General features: G+C 38.3%; 1 protein-coding gene across 1 annotated transcript; it reads right to left on the reverse strand.

Annotated features, from left to right (window-relative positions):
- Positions 1 to 5,276: 5,276 nt before the first annotated feature.
- Positions 5,277 to 15,523, reverse strand: LOC139315737 (fatty acid-binding protein 5-like). The gene is made up of 4 exons (XM_070942171.1): positions 15,347 to 15,523; positions 12,941 to 13,113; positions 6,474 to 6,578; positions 5,277 to 6,321 (listed from the first exon to the last, which is right to left on the reverse strand). The coding sequence occupies exons 1-4, from the start codon at positions 15,423 to 15,425 to the stop codon at positions 6,271 to 6,273; spliced, it is 408 nt and encodes a 135-aa protein (XP_070798272.1). The 5' UTR covers positions 15,426 to 15,523; the 3' UTR covers positions 5,277 to 6,270.
- Between the last annotated feature and the right edge of the window lie 1,325 nt (positions 15,524 to 16,848).

The following is a 16,848-nucleotide window of genomic DNA, read 5'->3' on the forward strand; positions in this document are numbered from 1 at the left end:
AGGCATCTATTAGTATTTTTAATACAACCAGTAAATTCTATTCCTGCTGCAGTCTGAAGACTTTTCCATAACAATAATATTCACAAAGGAACTGCGTCATCACTTCTGCGTTCTAATAAACAAAGTCTGCATTTTTGTGAAAAGGTCCAAATTATAGGCATGGTGGGATATATGTATAAATAATTGTGTCTAATTTTAACTGACACCGGATTTGGGGGTATGCTAATGCTAGAATAAATATTTAAATAAGGGAATGAGATTTCCTATTAATTCTATGTCTAGTTATGGGCATGAAGAATTCCCAAAGACCCATGCACAACCTGAACTTTTATTTAATAAAATAATGACGTAATTGGATTTTTTAAATAATACTACTACTAGTAGTAGATATTTATCCAGTTCTAGAAACATAATTACCCACTCTTTTACCTAATAGGAAGCTTAGGCTAAATCTTCATTTTTTGGTTTGTTTGTTTAATCTGCAGTTGTTAATATCTGGGATACCCACATTTCTAGATAAAGTCTAGTTTACACCCAGGTTCTTTAGAACGTTAACCCCCACCAACCTTCTCTAATTCACAATTTTTAAAAGGATAGGGAGACCTTTTTTATCTTTCTCCAGAAGTGAAGATGCTTCTTGAATGAGAAGTGAAACTTTTTCAAAGGAAAAAATCAAGAAAGTCCAGTTGCCTTTTGGAAAAAGCATCTTTGGGATAATCACGCTGTGGATGATTGAAAATCTTCATTGAAATCTGTCTCCAGAATTTAGTTAACAATTTGAAAAAGACATTAGTGTTAATGATAATAATGAAAAAAGATTGCTTATTTTTAACTATTTTGATACCTATAGAACAGAATATTTATATTTTAGGATTGAACTGTGGGGTCTTTGGTGCTCTCTGAACTTGGTTGTTTTCTTGCAGACATATCATTACAAATTAGGTAACGTCTTCAGTTCTAGTAGGGAGTGGGGTTTGCTCTCATTTTATATACTAGTGGCTTGGTCAGTCAGAGTTGGTGGGAATGGTTTTGGTGGCTGAGATCAAATCCGTTGTTTATTAGCACTGATGATGTTAACTAGTTTGGTAATGAAACTTTTGCAAGAATATAACTATTCTGAACTCATGAGAAGCTAGGAAGCAAAGGCAGCAGAACATTAAATCACCAGGACATGTACATGTTTAAGTCTGCTTTGTTGATCTTACGTTTCACAAAATCTCAATTTTTTTTCTTCCTCCAATTGAGACTTCAGTTTCATTGTTATGCGATTATTTATTATTTTGTCTGTTGATTACAAAACTATTTCCCCTCATCCTCTCTGTCAGTCTCTATTCTTCAAAAGATCTCCTAGAGTGAAGCAGAAGGAACAGACTATAATTGCCTATAGGCTACAGATCTGCTTGGAATAAAGATATTTGAGGTTTTAAAAAAAGTACCATGGTGGGTATTGATAGGCATTGCAGTCCAATCTACCTAGAATGTGATAGGGATTTTTCAGGTTTTCCAGCCATGAAAGATTATTCTCACAATTTTCACAAAATGAAGTTCTGGAAGAAATACTGCATCCATTTCTGGTCTCCACAATAAAAAAAAATACTGAGATTCTAGAAAGAATAGAGAGAAACGCAACAACAATGATAAGGGATCTGGAGGCTAAATCATATGATGAATGATTAAGGAAACTGGATATGTCTAGTCTAATGAAGAGAAGGACTAGGGGTCATATGATAGCAGTTTTCCAGTATTTGAGCGGCTGTCACAGCAAAGAAGAAATTGTCTTATTCTCCAAAGTACCTGTGGGCAGGACTAGAAGTAATACAAGGAAGATCATTAAAGAGAGATCCAACCTAAAACTAAGGGGAAATGTCCTGACAGTGGGCACAATTAATCAGTGGGATGCCTTCCCTCCAGAAATTGTAACTGCTCCATCACTAGAGGTTTTCAAGAAGAAACTGGACAGCCATTTGAACAGAATGTTATACTGCCTTCTGCTTGAGCAGGGGGTTGGACTAGAAGACCACCAAGGTCCCTTCCATCTCTATTATTCTATGTTGTCATGTCCAGATTGCCCCTTCCCTTTTATAAATGTCTCCAGTAACATCTCTACTGTGTTTTGTGATGGTTTTGAAAGACGGCTAGACATCAATCAGGATTCCCCTACCCCATCTGCTATCTTTCCAGCCTGGGTCTCAACAGGGGCAAAGAAAACTCCACCTAACAGGGCTTCAAGCCTATCAGATACCTGGGTCACCTTGAATAGCTGGTAGCACAAACAACATCTCAAAAGTTCATGGTATGGAACTGCACTACTTGTCAGTCCATCTTTGAGTTACTTTTGAAAAATGGTTTACTGCTCTTGCAAGAGAGTTGTGGTCTTTTGTGCTCTTCTAAGAGAGAAGCAAAGCCATCTTCAAAAGCAGCCCAGACAACAGCTGGCATATGCAGTAATGGGCATATACTTGCACTACGAATCATCCAAGAGGGAGGGAGGAGGCAGGGAAATAGGGGGTGGGTGGGAAGAGATTTGTGTCTCCCCATGAAACGTCAAATACTTCTGCTCATCTGCTATTCTAATTGATCCAGATCTCCAAAATGAGATTTGTTTGAAGAACTGGACTCTTTCACTCACCAAAGTAGGATGTGTGCAGAGATGTAAGAGACAACAGGTACACAAATGACAAAATCTCAAATGAAGTACATAAAATGGTACCATAGTAAAACAATTGAGGTTTTTGCAGTCCTTTGGGTGGGGGAATGCCACTTTAATACCAGTAAAGAAAATGGTAAGTTATCTCAAGACTGCATTGGGGACAAGATGAAGGCAATGGCATGGGGACACTGGGAGGGCAAAAAAGTTTGCTGGATCAAGTTCTTGGTATGGTCATCTGCAAGTGAGAAAAAGCCCAAAGAATAGTTCTGCCTAATATTTTTTTTTAAAGTAAACAAGCAAACAGATGAGACTTGGCTAGGTTTATATGAACACAATCTTATATTTGGATGCATTCTAAATATTGCATATTGTGTAATACGCCAGTGGAAATTTATAATTCAAAATACATTTCACTTTTGGGAGCTATTCTCGAAGATGCAGGAACTAAGCAGACACACCCTTCAATATCCTGATTTAATCACATCCAAGACATACAAAGGCTTGACTAAAATAAAGAGAACAGCGTTAAAACAAAATTCACAGGACAATGGAATAATCCACTTTATTAGGACCAAACATTTTTCTCATAATTAGCATTCTTTTATAGTAGTGATCAACACATTAATTGGTAATTGTTAATTCTTCTAAAGAGGAATAAAAAATACTTCAAGGATTACTTAAGAAGAAGGGGACTGGTGCCAAATAGCCAATATCTTCAATTCAAAGTCATTGCTTGGTGAAAAATAATGCCAACCTTCTACCTGTAATGAACGCAGCTTGCTTTGACCTATTTTAACTATAGTTGTTTGAATTACTATTTATGTTGATTCAATATGCAATACTCAGAACTGTCTAAAATGAAAATTAATTTGTTTCTTTGTCAAATGAAAAATAGAACTGACATTTCGGGGGGGGGAGGATAATTCTGATTTCTGCGTATCACAGAAAATATCAATCCCAGTTCACTTTAAATTGAAATAAAGAATTTTAAGAAATAAAAGAAAATTTCTTCTATATGCTAACTGCCACCTAAATAACAGGTTTTAATAGTTTTTACATTAGCTAAGAGATGGCAATTCAATCTGAATGATATAATGGCCTTTTGTTCAAAATGAATAATATGCAATACTTTGGATTCACTTCCCAAAAGGTTGTTTGCCATATGCATAAACATCTATGTGATTTTGGGAAAAGATGCAGCTATTTTAAAGAGTTGCAGATAAATGCTATGTTCAGGATTGCATGTTCCTAAGCATCACTTGGGAGTCAAATCTGAAGATCTGGATATCTTTACTAAATATGATCTAGCAAATGTTGTGTGCTGCATGAACTTTGGATTGGATGGAGGTATAATTATTTACAAGTAAGCCCTGTTGAGTTCAGGTGAATTTACTTTACTGAAGATGGATAGAATAAGATTCAGGTTAATCCTTTCTCATCTAAAGCCATTATAAACCATATCAGTAGATCAAGTGCTGTAAATTGCTCTGAGTAAAGAAAATGTGGCATTGAAATGTACAAATGATCCATTAATTTCAAAACAGGGGAAGATAACATGATCACTGGTGCTTAGTTCTAAAACAATGGTTAAAAATGTTTATTGCGCTGGAAAAATTTAAATAAACACAAAGAAAACATCTGGGGAGAGTACTTAAATCCCTCCAGGTTTCAAGAATAATTTTTTTTATTCCAAAAATAGGACTTTAATAAATAAATCAAAACAGTTGGAATCCACTGGTGTATGTTTAACCTAAGCAATCTGCTTCAGCCATCTGTTCTGAGCAGCTTTAGAAATGATAAAATTCCAGGAGCATGGTTAAACTATCAAAGAAAGATTTGTGGCTTTCCTGGAGTCACTTCTTCATGGCAACTGCCTGAGGTTCTAGCACTTAAAGCTGTAGCACGTTTGGAAAGAAGAAAACTGTTCAGTGGTGGGATTCAGCCGGTTCTATCCAGTTCAGGCAAATCAGTAATGGCTGCTGCGGGAGGCTCTGCCCACCCACCCGGACATCATCACATCCTGTTTTCGATGCTCTGTGCATGCGCAGACGTGGCACGCGCACTCACATTTGCAACCCAGTAGCGAAGGTAAGTGAATATCACCCCTGGAACCATTGTGTGAAAAAGAACTGAATGAAAGCCTAAAATTACTGGCTTTCACTCAGCAGACTTTCAGCTATTTGATCCAGAGATTTCAGTGGCCTTGTGTAGTTGGGTAAGGCAAGAATTGCCCTCATTGGAAATTGATTACCTTCCCCAAGCTCTGCAAACCTTGGTGTGTTTCCCCTTGAAATGCAGCATTATTTATAAATAAATTGGCTCTGTGTTCAAAGAAAGACAGCACTGAGCATCACACAAAAGTTTAGTAAAGCTGGCAGCAAGGCAAATGTTGGAGGCACAGTGTTTGCTGTGTTGGAGTGGTCCTCTGATCTGGTGCAATTCCAATATGGTAGATCTGCAACTCTGCAACTGGTTCTAGGTTGGAGAAAAACTACCCTACACTATGCCAGTCATAACTACTTGTCCATTTTTTCTGACTATTTGTGTGTGTTTAACTGCTGTTCCAGTGATGGCTGATTGTATTTCCAGAGTCCAGCACTTCAAACTGTTTTTCAGCTCAATTGCATACAGGGAAGGGATTTTGGTGTTGTATTTTTAAACAGAATAAGTAGATGCACACATTATTCTAAATTAGGGGTGTCAAACTGGCGGCATCACATCATCACATGACGTATCATGGCTTTTATCCCCTTCTATAAACTGGGAGTGGGCATGGCCAGCACATGTCGCAGATGGCCTGTGGACCGTGCGTTTGACACCCCTGTTCTAAATCATAGCCTCATTTAATCATGATTTGTTGAATAACTCACAATGGCAAGTTTCAGCATCATATTACATATAGAAACAAGCTATGTAATTTATTTATTTATTTATTTATTGGTTTGATTTATATGCCGCCCTTCTCCGGAAACTCAGGGCGGCTTACAATGCGTTAAGCAATAGTGTTCATACTTTTGTATATACCTGCTTAGTAGGGCTTTTGCCCCCCCCCCAAGCAGTGTTCTTTTTATACAAAGTCAGCTGATTGCCCCCACAATCCGGGTCCTCATTTTACCTACCTCGAAAGGATGGAAGGCTGAGTCAACCTTGAGCCTGGTGAGATTTGAACTTGCAGTGATTGCAGGCAACTGGTGCTACTTAACAGCACTTTAGTCTGCTGCGCCACCAAGGCTCTTGCTTAGTGCAGTGTATTAATATTACTAATGAGGTCTGCTTTCAGGGAATAATGCATTAATTCACATTATATCTGTGCCCAGCATACATTTTTCAATATATTTTGACACTTTTCCTACTATTTTATCTAATTTCAATTTCCTAAACTTTCTTAAAAAGGCGAAGGGAATATTTCACAAATAATAACACAGTTACAATCTCTTAGAATTTTTAAAATTTAACCATTGTCATCAAGGACTTTAAATTGCATACAACACTGTTTCTTGCACATGATGGGTTTTTCTTTTAAAAAATCTAGTTTAGAAAGAAGAAGAAAAAAGAAAAAAATATGGACTAGTCCTCTTTCGAGAATGATCTGCCACTCTCCAACATAGACATCAAGCTCTTCATACTTTTTTATAAACACGAGTACATTTGACACCATTGAAGTCACATTCCTGGAAAATAAAAAGATATATTCATTCTCTTTTTACAAACAGATTGTTTGGAAATAGGATAAGGTAGGTGGATATTTATGGTATTTGAGGCAAGTTACACTTCATTTATAGTGTAGAAATTTAGCATAAGAGACAGAAAAAATTCTACTTACAACTATCAGTTTCCCATCATCTATCTTCCTTGTTATTGTGGTTTCTTTGCCATCCCACTGCTGGGTCTGGGTTAACACATTGTTGTCATTTAAACTGATGAGGGTCTGTAAAGGAAGACAGAATTTTAGTAGCGTGCTCCTTCCTTCATGTGTTGATTTTCAGTTTGTCTTGAGGCTAAAAGAAATGAAACTATGGTTTTTAGGCTTGTGATTCTATAGTGTGGTACACAATCAAAACCAGAAGCAAACTATTCAGGCACTTCATGACTGCAACATCTTTCAAAAACTTTAGATTTCTTGCTTCTTCTCTAGCCACTCCTTTTTATAACATTATGGTTGATGAAGAATTCTGGAGAACTGACAGTGTGCCCATTGTTATTTGGCTTCATTCTAATAAAAGGACTACCCAGCTATGTATTTTATATCTATTTGTTTAAATAATTATTATCCAGGGAAAGGCTAGCCTAAATACTATCCTTCCTGCTCATATGAAGTGTTTTTCCTGAGTGACTTTATTTATCCTTTGTAATGACTACATGGTTTATCTAACCGCATGCAATATTTGATTACACACTGAGGAAAATTTCAGCAGGTGCCAAATTTGTAACTATGTGGAAAGTTCTTTCATTAGATCAAAGGAGACAATACTCTCATGCCATTTTAAATATATCTGCTATCTCCAGTTCCCTGTTAGATTTTCAGGATTATGGCTTCCCTCCAAGCCTTCATCCAATCTTATTCTTAACCATAACTTGATCCAAGAATTCCACACCCTACTGACTGACCAAGTCCTTCCCCTCTGAAGGCAAGGCAAAACATTCTTCACAAATTCTCCATGAGAACAGCAACACCCTTGGCCACCAGTATATAACTGGAAACACAAATACAATTTAAAAACATCAGTGGAAAAACTAAACATATCGTGGAAGCTCTATGCAGCTGTACATTTTTTTAACTGTAAAACCTGCAACAATCGTTGCCAGTAGCTTGAAGAACAGCCAAAAACATTTTGAGCCAAAAGTAGAGTATTAAAAGGATGCCCAGAACACCAACTACTAAATACTTGAAGGATTTGATCACTTTACTTGGGTTTCCACTGTGAGAATGTCTCAGTTCATTGCCCCATGATGGACCTGACTATTTGTCCCCATTCCTAATCTTAACAGCATCCCAAAATGTGTTCCTTTGACTCATAGTATAGTTATCTCTCATCATTATCATATATCTACTCTCAGTGTTCTACAGTTCCCACTGCAGAATTTTTATTTCCATTTTTTCAACAGAAAAACATGTTTGGCTTTTTGTTGTTGTTTAAAGCAATGGGTAAATCTGTGGTTTTTGTGACTAATCTGAAACTCTCACATAATACTCCTCTATTTTATCCTGCTGGGATTGCTGCTTCTGAAGTTCCATGATGGTTGGCAGGCTCTAGTGATACTGTGGTTCCTACTCCAATAATTACTTTTTTAAAAATAGTAATTATAAACCAATGGAGAATTGCTTTAAATTATGTGAAATTGTTTCCTCTGATCTTAATATAAGAATATTGCTTTTTTTTAATGTATAATAGAACCAGGGGTGAAATCCAGCAGGTTCTGGAGAACCGGTAGCGGAAATTTGGAGCAGTTGAGAGAACCAGTAGCAGAAATTTTGAGTAGTTTGGCGAACTGGCAAATGCTATCTCTGGCTGGCCCAGAGTAGGGTGGGAATAGAGATTTTGCAGTATCCTTCCCCTGGAGTGGAGTGGGAATGGAGATTTTGCAGTATCCTTCCCCTGGAGTGGGGTGGAAATGGAGTTTTTGCAGTATCCTTCAACTGTCACACCCACCAAGCCACGCCCACCAAGCCACACCATGCCCACCAAGTCACACCCACAGAACCAGTAGTAAAAAAATTTGGATTTCACCACTGAATAGAACTGTAATTCTATAGATGAGATATTTTGCTCATATGTTTTCAACTTGTCCTATATGATCTGCTCATATTAGATTAGATGGTTGATTTTACTCTGAATTAAACATTCTATTATTCTTGATTATGCAGGTAGTCCTTGGATAACGATAGAAACTTAAATAGAGAACTGTGTCACTAAGCAATGTAGCTGTAAAGCATGGTGTCACATGCGTGTGGCAGTTCTGGCACTTTCAGTTGCTGTTGTTAAGCAATCAATGCTTAACATGTGGATATTAAGCATGAAGTTATCATGGTGCTGAATAAGGAAACTTACGATCGATCCTTGTGACTGCAGCCATCATAGAGTCCCTGCAGTCACATGATTGTGGGTTGGGCACTTGGAAACCAGCTTGCAATTATGACAACTGCAGCACCCCATTAGCCCATGATAATTTAATGGGAATTTTAGATTCTTTTATTGTTTGAATTTTAATTTGGACTTGTTGTTGCTTATTGCTGTGAGCCGCCCTGAGTCCTTGTGGAGAAAGGGCGGCATATAAGTCCGATAATAAATAAATAAATAAATAAATAAATAAATAAATAAATAAATAAATAAATAAATAAATAAATAAATAAATAAATAATCATTTGGACCTCCTGCTAGCTTCCTCATTGACTTTGCTTGTTGGGGACTTCTGGTGAAGTACACAGCATGCAGCTAGGGTTTTTCTGTGGGGGGGGGGTTTACTGGATATATGATATTTTGCCTTGCTGTGTCTTTTTTCTATTCTTCATTTGGTGTTTTTTGTAGGCTGCTTTGCTATCTGAGGTATTCAGTAAGCCTTCATGATACACAAGTTTCAGTGCATCTTCTTTACCATCCTTCAAATATTCTTTCAATGCCCTTTTCTCTTCTTCTTCAGCTGTCTGAAGTACTTGCAACATTCCATGCCCAGCATGTTCACTGTGTGGGTGATAAGCATGATTCATTGTCATGATTTTTCTGGTCTTCCTATCTAGGGCTTTTAGTTCTGCTTGAGTCCAGTCTACTATTCCAGCTGTGTTCATTTCCTTGATGGCATTTCCTCCACTAAGCTTGGATTTTAAGACCTTCTTATTACCTTCTAACCTCTGTTTTTACTTTAGTGTGCTTAATGTTGTCAGCTGTTATTATTATAATTGGTCAGTCAGTCAGATGTTACACTGGATTTGACATTTTTATACACTATCAAGTCCTTCCCAAGAACCTGGGATGACAGAAATTCTTTGGTGGTGGTGGTGGTGATGATATTATTATTATTGACATAAAAATGTAAAATCACAAGTCTAGTTCTTTAGCTGGTGTTGGTCTTCATAGATCAAGTTCTTCCCAAGAATCTAGGATGTTGTAATCTATATGTGTAGATCCAAGCACACCTTTTGTAATTGATAGAATGAAATTTTGTCATTGGGCAGATTTTCTAAGCGCATCCAAGACTTTTTGGTATGGCACTCAGTGTGCTGATCATCACTGGGACCAACATAGTTTATGCCATAACCTTTCAAGTTTTTAGATCTTAATACTTTGCAATCTTCTCCCATTCTTTGCCTTGCATTCTACTACTCGTTGGATCACTACATGTCCACTTCTTTCTTTTTAACTACAGTTTATTCTGGTGCTTTATGAGCCAAGGCTTTATTAATTTGTATTTGGAAATCTCACAATATTTTAACTTGCATACCAGACCATTTTTTTTATTTATAGCATTCTTTCTTTCTTTTTCTTTCTTTCTTTCTTTCTTTCTTTCTTTCTTTCTTTCTTTCTTTCTTTCTTTCTTTCTTTCTTTCTTTCTTTCTTTCTTCTTTCTTTCTTTCCTTTTCTTTCTTTCTCTCCCTCCCTCTCTCTCTCTGTCTCTCTCTTTCTTTCCCTCTCTCTCTCTCCCTGCCTCCCTCCTTCCCTCTCTCTCTCCCCCACTTCATGGTCTGTTTCTGTTACACCCTCTGAGAGGAAGTTTCAAAGTATCTATAGTGGTACTACTAGATTCTGTAACAGCTTTGTTCCTTGTGCCATCCGTGTTGTAAACTTGCAAAATCCTTTTTTTTTTTACCATTTATATGTATACACTTGAATTAGACTATGATATTTCTCTGTACCATATATGTGTATGTGGGTATAAGCATAATGGTTATCTTTTGAGAGCTGAATGAACTGAAATTTTATTTTAATGTATATTGATTAGTGTACATTTAAAATGACAATAAAGATTCTATTCTATTCTATTCTATTCTATTCTATTCTATTCTATTCTATTCTATTCTATTCTATTCTATTCTATTCTATTCTATTCTATTCTATTGTTATGCTGGAACTCCATATTGAACATATATGGATAACAGACACAACCTATATCTGGACCTGTTTAACCACTATACCAGAGATGAAATGCTACCGGTTTGGCTGAACTGGTAGCAACGGTGGCAGGTGGTTCGGACAACCAGTAGCAGCGGCAGCACGAGTCTCCGCCCACCTGCCCGATCGTTACTTCCTGGTTTTAACCAGGAAGTAACCTGTTTTTTACCCTCTGCGCAGAAGGGCGCAGAAGGGTTTGCACATGTGCAGAGGGTCCAAGCGTGCATGTGATGCATGCACGCAGCGCATGCACTTCCAAACTGGTAGGGAAGGTAAGTAGATTTCACCCCTGCACTATCCCCATGCAGGGGGATATCATCTCATCATCTCATCTGCATTTAGATCACAGATCATAAGGATGATTCATACAACACTTGAAAAATGGGAAATTTCAGAAAAATATGGAATACTAATAAAAAATAAATCTACAATACTTGGCACCTAGAAATTGATGCATGATGTAGAAATATGTTGCTTGAATAATCAGCATTGAAGCATTGAAATTCAGTTAATATATTCAGCATCACTGTCTACTCGATTCTGTGTAAGATCTAAGCCTCATTTCCAAATGCATTTAAATATTTTCAATAAATTACTTTTTTCTACTTCTTCCCAGGCAAATGACACTGCTTATATAACCACAGTTTCCTGCTCATTCATGTTTTTTCCTCTGTGTGTATAAAAAAAAATAACAGAAAAATATATATTAGAGCAGACATCCCCAACTTTGTGGCTATCTACATGCCTGACACTGTAATAAAAGTACCACTTGGTAAGGCTTACTTAGAGACAATTACACAGAAACATAAACACCCCATACAAATTACCCTCAAGCTGATCAGCTCTCCTGGTTTATACAGTGGATCCAGGTAAAGATAATATTTGTAAAGTTCAGTCTACAAAACTGTTCTCTATTACACATTCTTGAGTTTGAGCTTTATTTCTAACATTTTTGTTTATTTATGTGTGGTAATTGCCTTTGCAGACACATGTAAATTGAGAGTAATGTTATGAGTTTTATCCCCGTATTTTGCAAATGCACCCGCTCTTGAATCTGGCTTAGATTCAGCTCAAAGAGTTAGTTCAGCACAGCCACCAGAAGTTGGCTGTAACAATTAAAATGAGCACAAAATGACAGGGAAGGGATACACATATCTGTGTGATTGTATAAGATTGTACAAGAACAGTGGCAAAACTCCTCTAGGTGTTATCACTGATGAATAGAAAAATGCATTTTACAATGTGGTGGTGCCTGACAACTGAATACATTATCCAGAGAAGCTCTTTATTCCACTGTTTTCCCATATAGATTTAACTGTTTATGGCAATGGTGGCATTGTTTTATGGCCCAGAGCCACACTTAACATTTTTCAGGAGCAAAAGACTAAAAAACTGGATTTTGGAAGAAGGTAGATTTGTTAAAACAACTGGGACAAATGAGTTTTAATCTAAGAACTGAAACCAAACAGCATCATACTGATCCATGAAAAATTATACTTGAGCATAAATGCACTTTTCTGCCACCTGGAAAACTGGTAATCAATGCTGTTTGCAGTGCAAATGATTCTGCTGGTATTCAGTGGGCGTTCTTAAGCATGCAGACCAGAGGTGGTATTCAGCAGGTTCTGACCAGTTCTGGAGAACCAGTAACGGAAGTTTTGAGTAGTTCGGAGAACCGGTAAATACCACCTCTGACTGGCCCCGCCCCCATCTATTCTCTGCCTCCCGAGTCCCAGCTGATCGGGAGGAAATGAGGATTTTGCAGTAACTTTCCCCTGCCACACCCACCAAGCCACACCCACCAAGCATTGCCATGCCACACCCACCAAGTCTCGCCCACAGATCCGGTAGTAAATCCCTTTACTGAAGTGGACTGAGCTTAAGTTCTTCAACTAGTTTCTTCATATTACAAAACTTACCAGCACTATCAGATCAAAACAGCATAGCACAGAGTTCTTAAATTAGAAGTAGTTTGGGCATATCCTGGGAGTAATGGACTAGTTTGTAAATCAAGGATCTAGTTTGGGACTGCTACTGCTGAGATATTTGAGTTAAAACAACAGAATCTATATTTTTGTGGAGGTAATGACATTATTCAACTTCAGGAGTCATTGAATGAAATAGTTAAAAATCAGTTTAGCATGTCATATACTTGGTGTGTTCCCTGGGTTACAGTCTCATTTACCTGAGTTTTTCGACCATCTATCGTGTTTTCATCAAATTTTTCATCTAACTTGAAGCTGAATTCTGAGGTCTTGAAAGTGCTTTCAGTTTTGATTGTGAAAGTATCACCATTCCTGCTGATGATAACATCTGGCTTGGCCATATTTCCCATCTTTCTCATTGCCATACCTACCCCTGCCATAAGGAGAGAGAATTTATTTTTAAATAGGTTAACCAACCACAGTCATTATATAGACACTCTCACACAAGGTTATCTTTTTTAATTATCTAGCATGAGAGGGAGTTTCCCAGTCAATGAGCTTACTGCCCCTTCTCATTAATTTTAATTACACATCAAACTTGCAAAACTCTGTAAAACTCAACCTAACCTAAAATGACTTCTATTCAGAATTCAAACGCTTGTATGGAGAGAAAAGCATATTCACAAGTCTGCAGTAGGATTGGAACAAAATCATTCTACAGTGTGTCAGTATATTTCTTCTCACTGTAATCTATTACAGCAACTTCTGGTGAGGCAAAGAAAAAATCAATACAGAGTAATTACTTTGACTCCCATAAACATGAAGTTTGTGTCATTCCAGAGGTCTGGGTTCAACAGATTTGGAGACCACATAATTTCCACCTTTCAGATTGGCTTATATTACCTGAGTGAGTTCTGGATTTTCCTGTGTCTAGTCTTAAAGCAGGAATATTGGTTAGGAACAGACTTTTTGTAAAATGTAGTATATTTTAATTTAAATGGGCCCCAGAACTCAGCTCATTGTGCAATATTTTGGCTACAGGAACCAAATGTATTAAATAATCATCACTGAACTCTGTATTTCAGTGAAATTGTTCCAGAAGGAGGGGGGGGGGGAGAGAAAGAAATTCAAATAGAATAGTTGTAAGGATATTAATTCTGTTCTCTTTCTAGTTTCTATCTCAGCAGGAGTCACTGGAAATGATGACTAAACTCTGTCATTGCTAGACTCAGTTTTGTCTTCCTTGGCATGAAGTTACAAGAAATTTGCTCATCTTGCAACATTTCCAGTGCTGCATCAGACTATTTGAAACTCCTAAATATTAGAACCATACATTCTGTTAATATAGACCTGAGCAAAGTCAGGTAAAATACAAGAAACATAGCGTAGCATATATTACAGAAATCCATTTTTTTTAAAAAAAGAAGTACTCTTCTTCCCTGGGGGAAGTTCAAGAAAAGAGCAACTGTATTCATTTAAAGCCATCATCCCCACATGCACAACTCATTCAGTCCTGTTTTCCTTCTCTCTCTCTTACACACTTTTCATATGCAGCCCAGCTGCAATCTTAGTTTGCTTATCAGCTCCATTGAAACAATGTCTGTCTGTGTGCTTGTTATCAAAGCTGTCTGAGAATGTCTTTGCAGAGCTTGGAGAGAGCATTTTTAAGAGCTGAAAAAAGAGACACAAAGCTCATAATTCCATATTTCCAAATCTTTATAGGCTTCCAAAAGGAAAAAAAATTAAGCTTTTTCATTATCATCATCCATCACTGTAACCTAGATGACAAAACCATATGCACATTTTAGTGAAATAGGACTGCATGCTGAAAAGCACATTTTGCATAGCAACTGAACAGAATCCCAAGTATTGCATACATACAAAACAGACTACACATAGACACACACAGACACAGAGAAAAGAGATACAAGCATACTACACATACACCAGACACTTTGAGCTACAATCAATATTTCATTTTAATCCAAAGCAGCCATTTTAAACAGACAAAGCCACCCTTCTCCTAAAAAAGGGGGGGGGGGATGGGCACAGGGTAGGGTGAATTACATAGTTTTTAACAGCAATCCTACATTTTTTGGTCAATTGCACTTAGGAGATCCACATTCACCAGGAATTGCCATCTGCATCTTTGAATTTACACACACAAGTACAAGAATGGAACATATACATAAGAAAATGTGATGTTGCTTATATTATTATTATTATTAATAATAATAATAATAATAATAATAATAATAATAATAATAATAATAATCTTCGATTTGACTCACAGTCTGGGACTGATAAAAGCTTCACAGTTCAAGTCCTAACCAAGGACCTAAGAGCTATTAAGGTAGTGTCTGAGTATATAGGCAATTATTACTATCATCATCATCATCAGACTGGGCTTGGCATTTTTGTCTAGCTATCGAGTCTTTTACCAAGGACCTGGGATGATGATAATGATGGTGACTGATTGCCCTATTTTTCAGCCATACTACCCAAATCCTTCTTTTAATGTTTTGCTCAAGAGGAACCCGAGGTCTGTAATTCCCCTTTGTGAGAAGAAGGATTAATTTTTCTGTTCTTGTCATAATTCCCTTACATTCTTTTTTCTTTCCTTTTTTTTGGGGGGGACAGCATTCCCAATTCCCTTCCCTTCTTACCTAATTCTTTCATATAATCCTCAAAACCTTCACTGGAGACCAGGCTCCATTTGCCTAAGAAAGCTTCCACGTTAGCCATTGCGCCGAGCCGGAGATGCTAAGAGTCGAGCCGCCGGGGAAGAGAAGAGCCGAGCTAAGGAGGCTGACAGAAAAAAGCACCAAAGCAGAGACGGAGAAGCGGGGTGCGGGCCGAATGCCTTTATCTTAGCTGTCTTGGGCATGTGCTGCCGGCCAGGGCCAATGGAGAAGAGCGACGTCAGCGCGGTCGCCCTCGCCCTGCCCTTAGGCAGAGGGAAGCTGCGGTCGGCGATGGTGGGGAGCAGCAGGGCTCACCAAGTGGTTGGTTCGCTTGGGAAGGAAAGTGCGGAGGGCTCGCTGGAGGAGAGTCGCGCCGCCACTGCTGATGCTCGAAAGGCGCCGGTATCCCCACCGCAGCTCCGCCCCCTTCTCAGTGGCGAGGCCAGGCTGGGCTCCCTCAACTCTGGCGTGGTTGCGCAATTGCCTTACCTAAACTTCTGGGTTCCCGGGCGACGGAGGCAAAAGCGCTGCGTTTCTTCTAACGCAGACTTCGTCCGCTCCCGCCCCCCGCCCCCCTGTTGCTGTCTGCAGACCTTGGCTGATCTCGAAATGCTGTCCCGGCTCAGACCAGGGATTCCCCCAGGAAATCCACTGCCGGCAGTTAGTGAGGGAAGCTGAAAAATGATCCCCGCCGCGTGAGATGACAAACGACGATTGTAATCGTTGATCGGTTTCTGAGCGCTGCCAGAGGCGAACGCGATTGGAAGGAGGGGGCTTTATTACCCAACCTTCTACTTCAGCAAAAATTTGAGAATGGAGGAAGGACACTTATATTCATCCATTCTTTGTATCAGAATGGAGGAAGGAAGTTTCACACTGCTTTATATTGGATATTGGATGGATCTCAAGACCAGCTAGGAACGAATGAGCCATTTGTAACCGTAATCAGCCCTCTAGGTATGCCCAGCTTTTCCTATTACTTTTTTTTTACTAAAGATACAACCTGAAGTAGGGGCTGAGGAAATCAAAAGCTATATGAGGTAAAGCTGTAAAACCTGTTACCAGCAGGTGCAATAACCAGTTTAGATAATTATAGGATCCAAGTGACTCAGATATGACTGGCCGAAACTACGTTGATGGCTGATTCTGCCTGCTTGAATAGGGAAAAGGCAATTAGTGCCTTTTTTAGGGAAAGGGCAATTAGTAGTAAAAGAGAATTGTCACTTTTTTGACTAACCTCTGGATGCACCATGGTGGCCAAGGTTGACTTATTACAAAACACTGAATTTACACTGACTCTTATTCTATCCTTCTTGTGGAAGCTGTTTTTTGAACCCACATCTTGTGCTTTGAGAGAGCAGAGCTGGTATGACATCTATTATACTACAGCTCTTACTTAAATGCACACATATGTGAAGGTCATAAAGTTTGTGACATGATGTTGTTTTTATCACTCTGGCAAAAAGAGCCCGATCCTGTGGATG

This window comes from Pituophis catenifer, unplaced genomic scaffold (assembly GCF_029215685.1).
Source record: "Pituophis catenifer annectens isolate HBS135680 unplaced genomic scaffold, rPitCat1.0.hap2 SCAF_3, whole genome shotgun sequence".
Classification (NCBI taxonomy): domain Eukaryota; kingdom Metazoa; phylum Chordata; class Lepidosauria; order Squamata; family Colubridae; genus Pituophis; species Pituophis catenifer.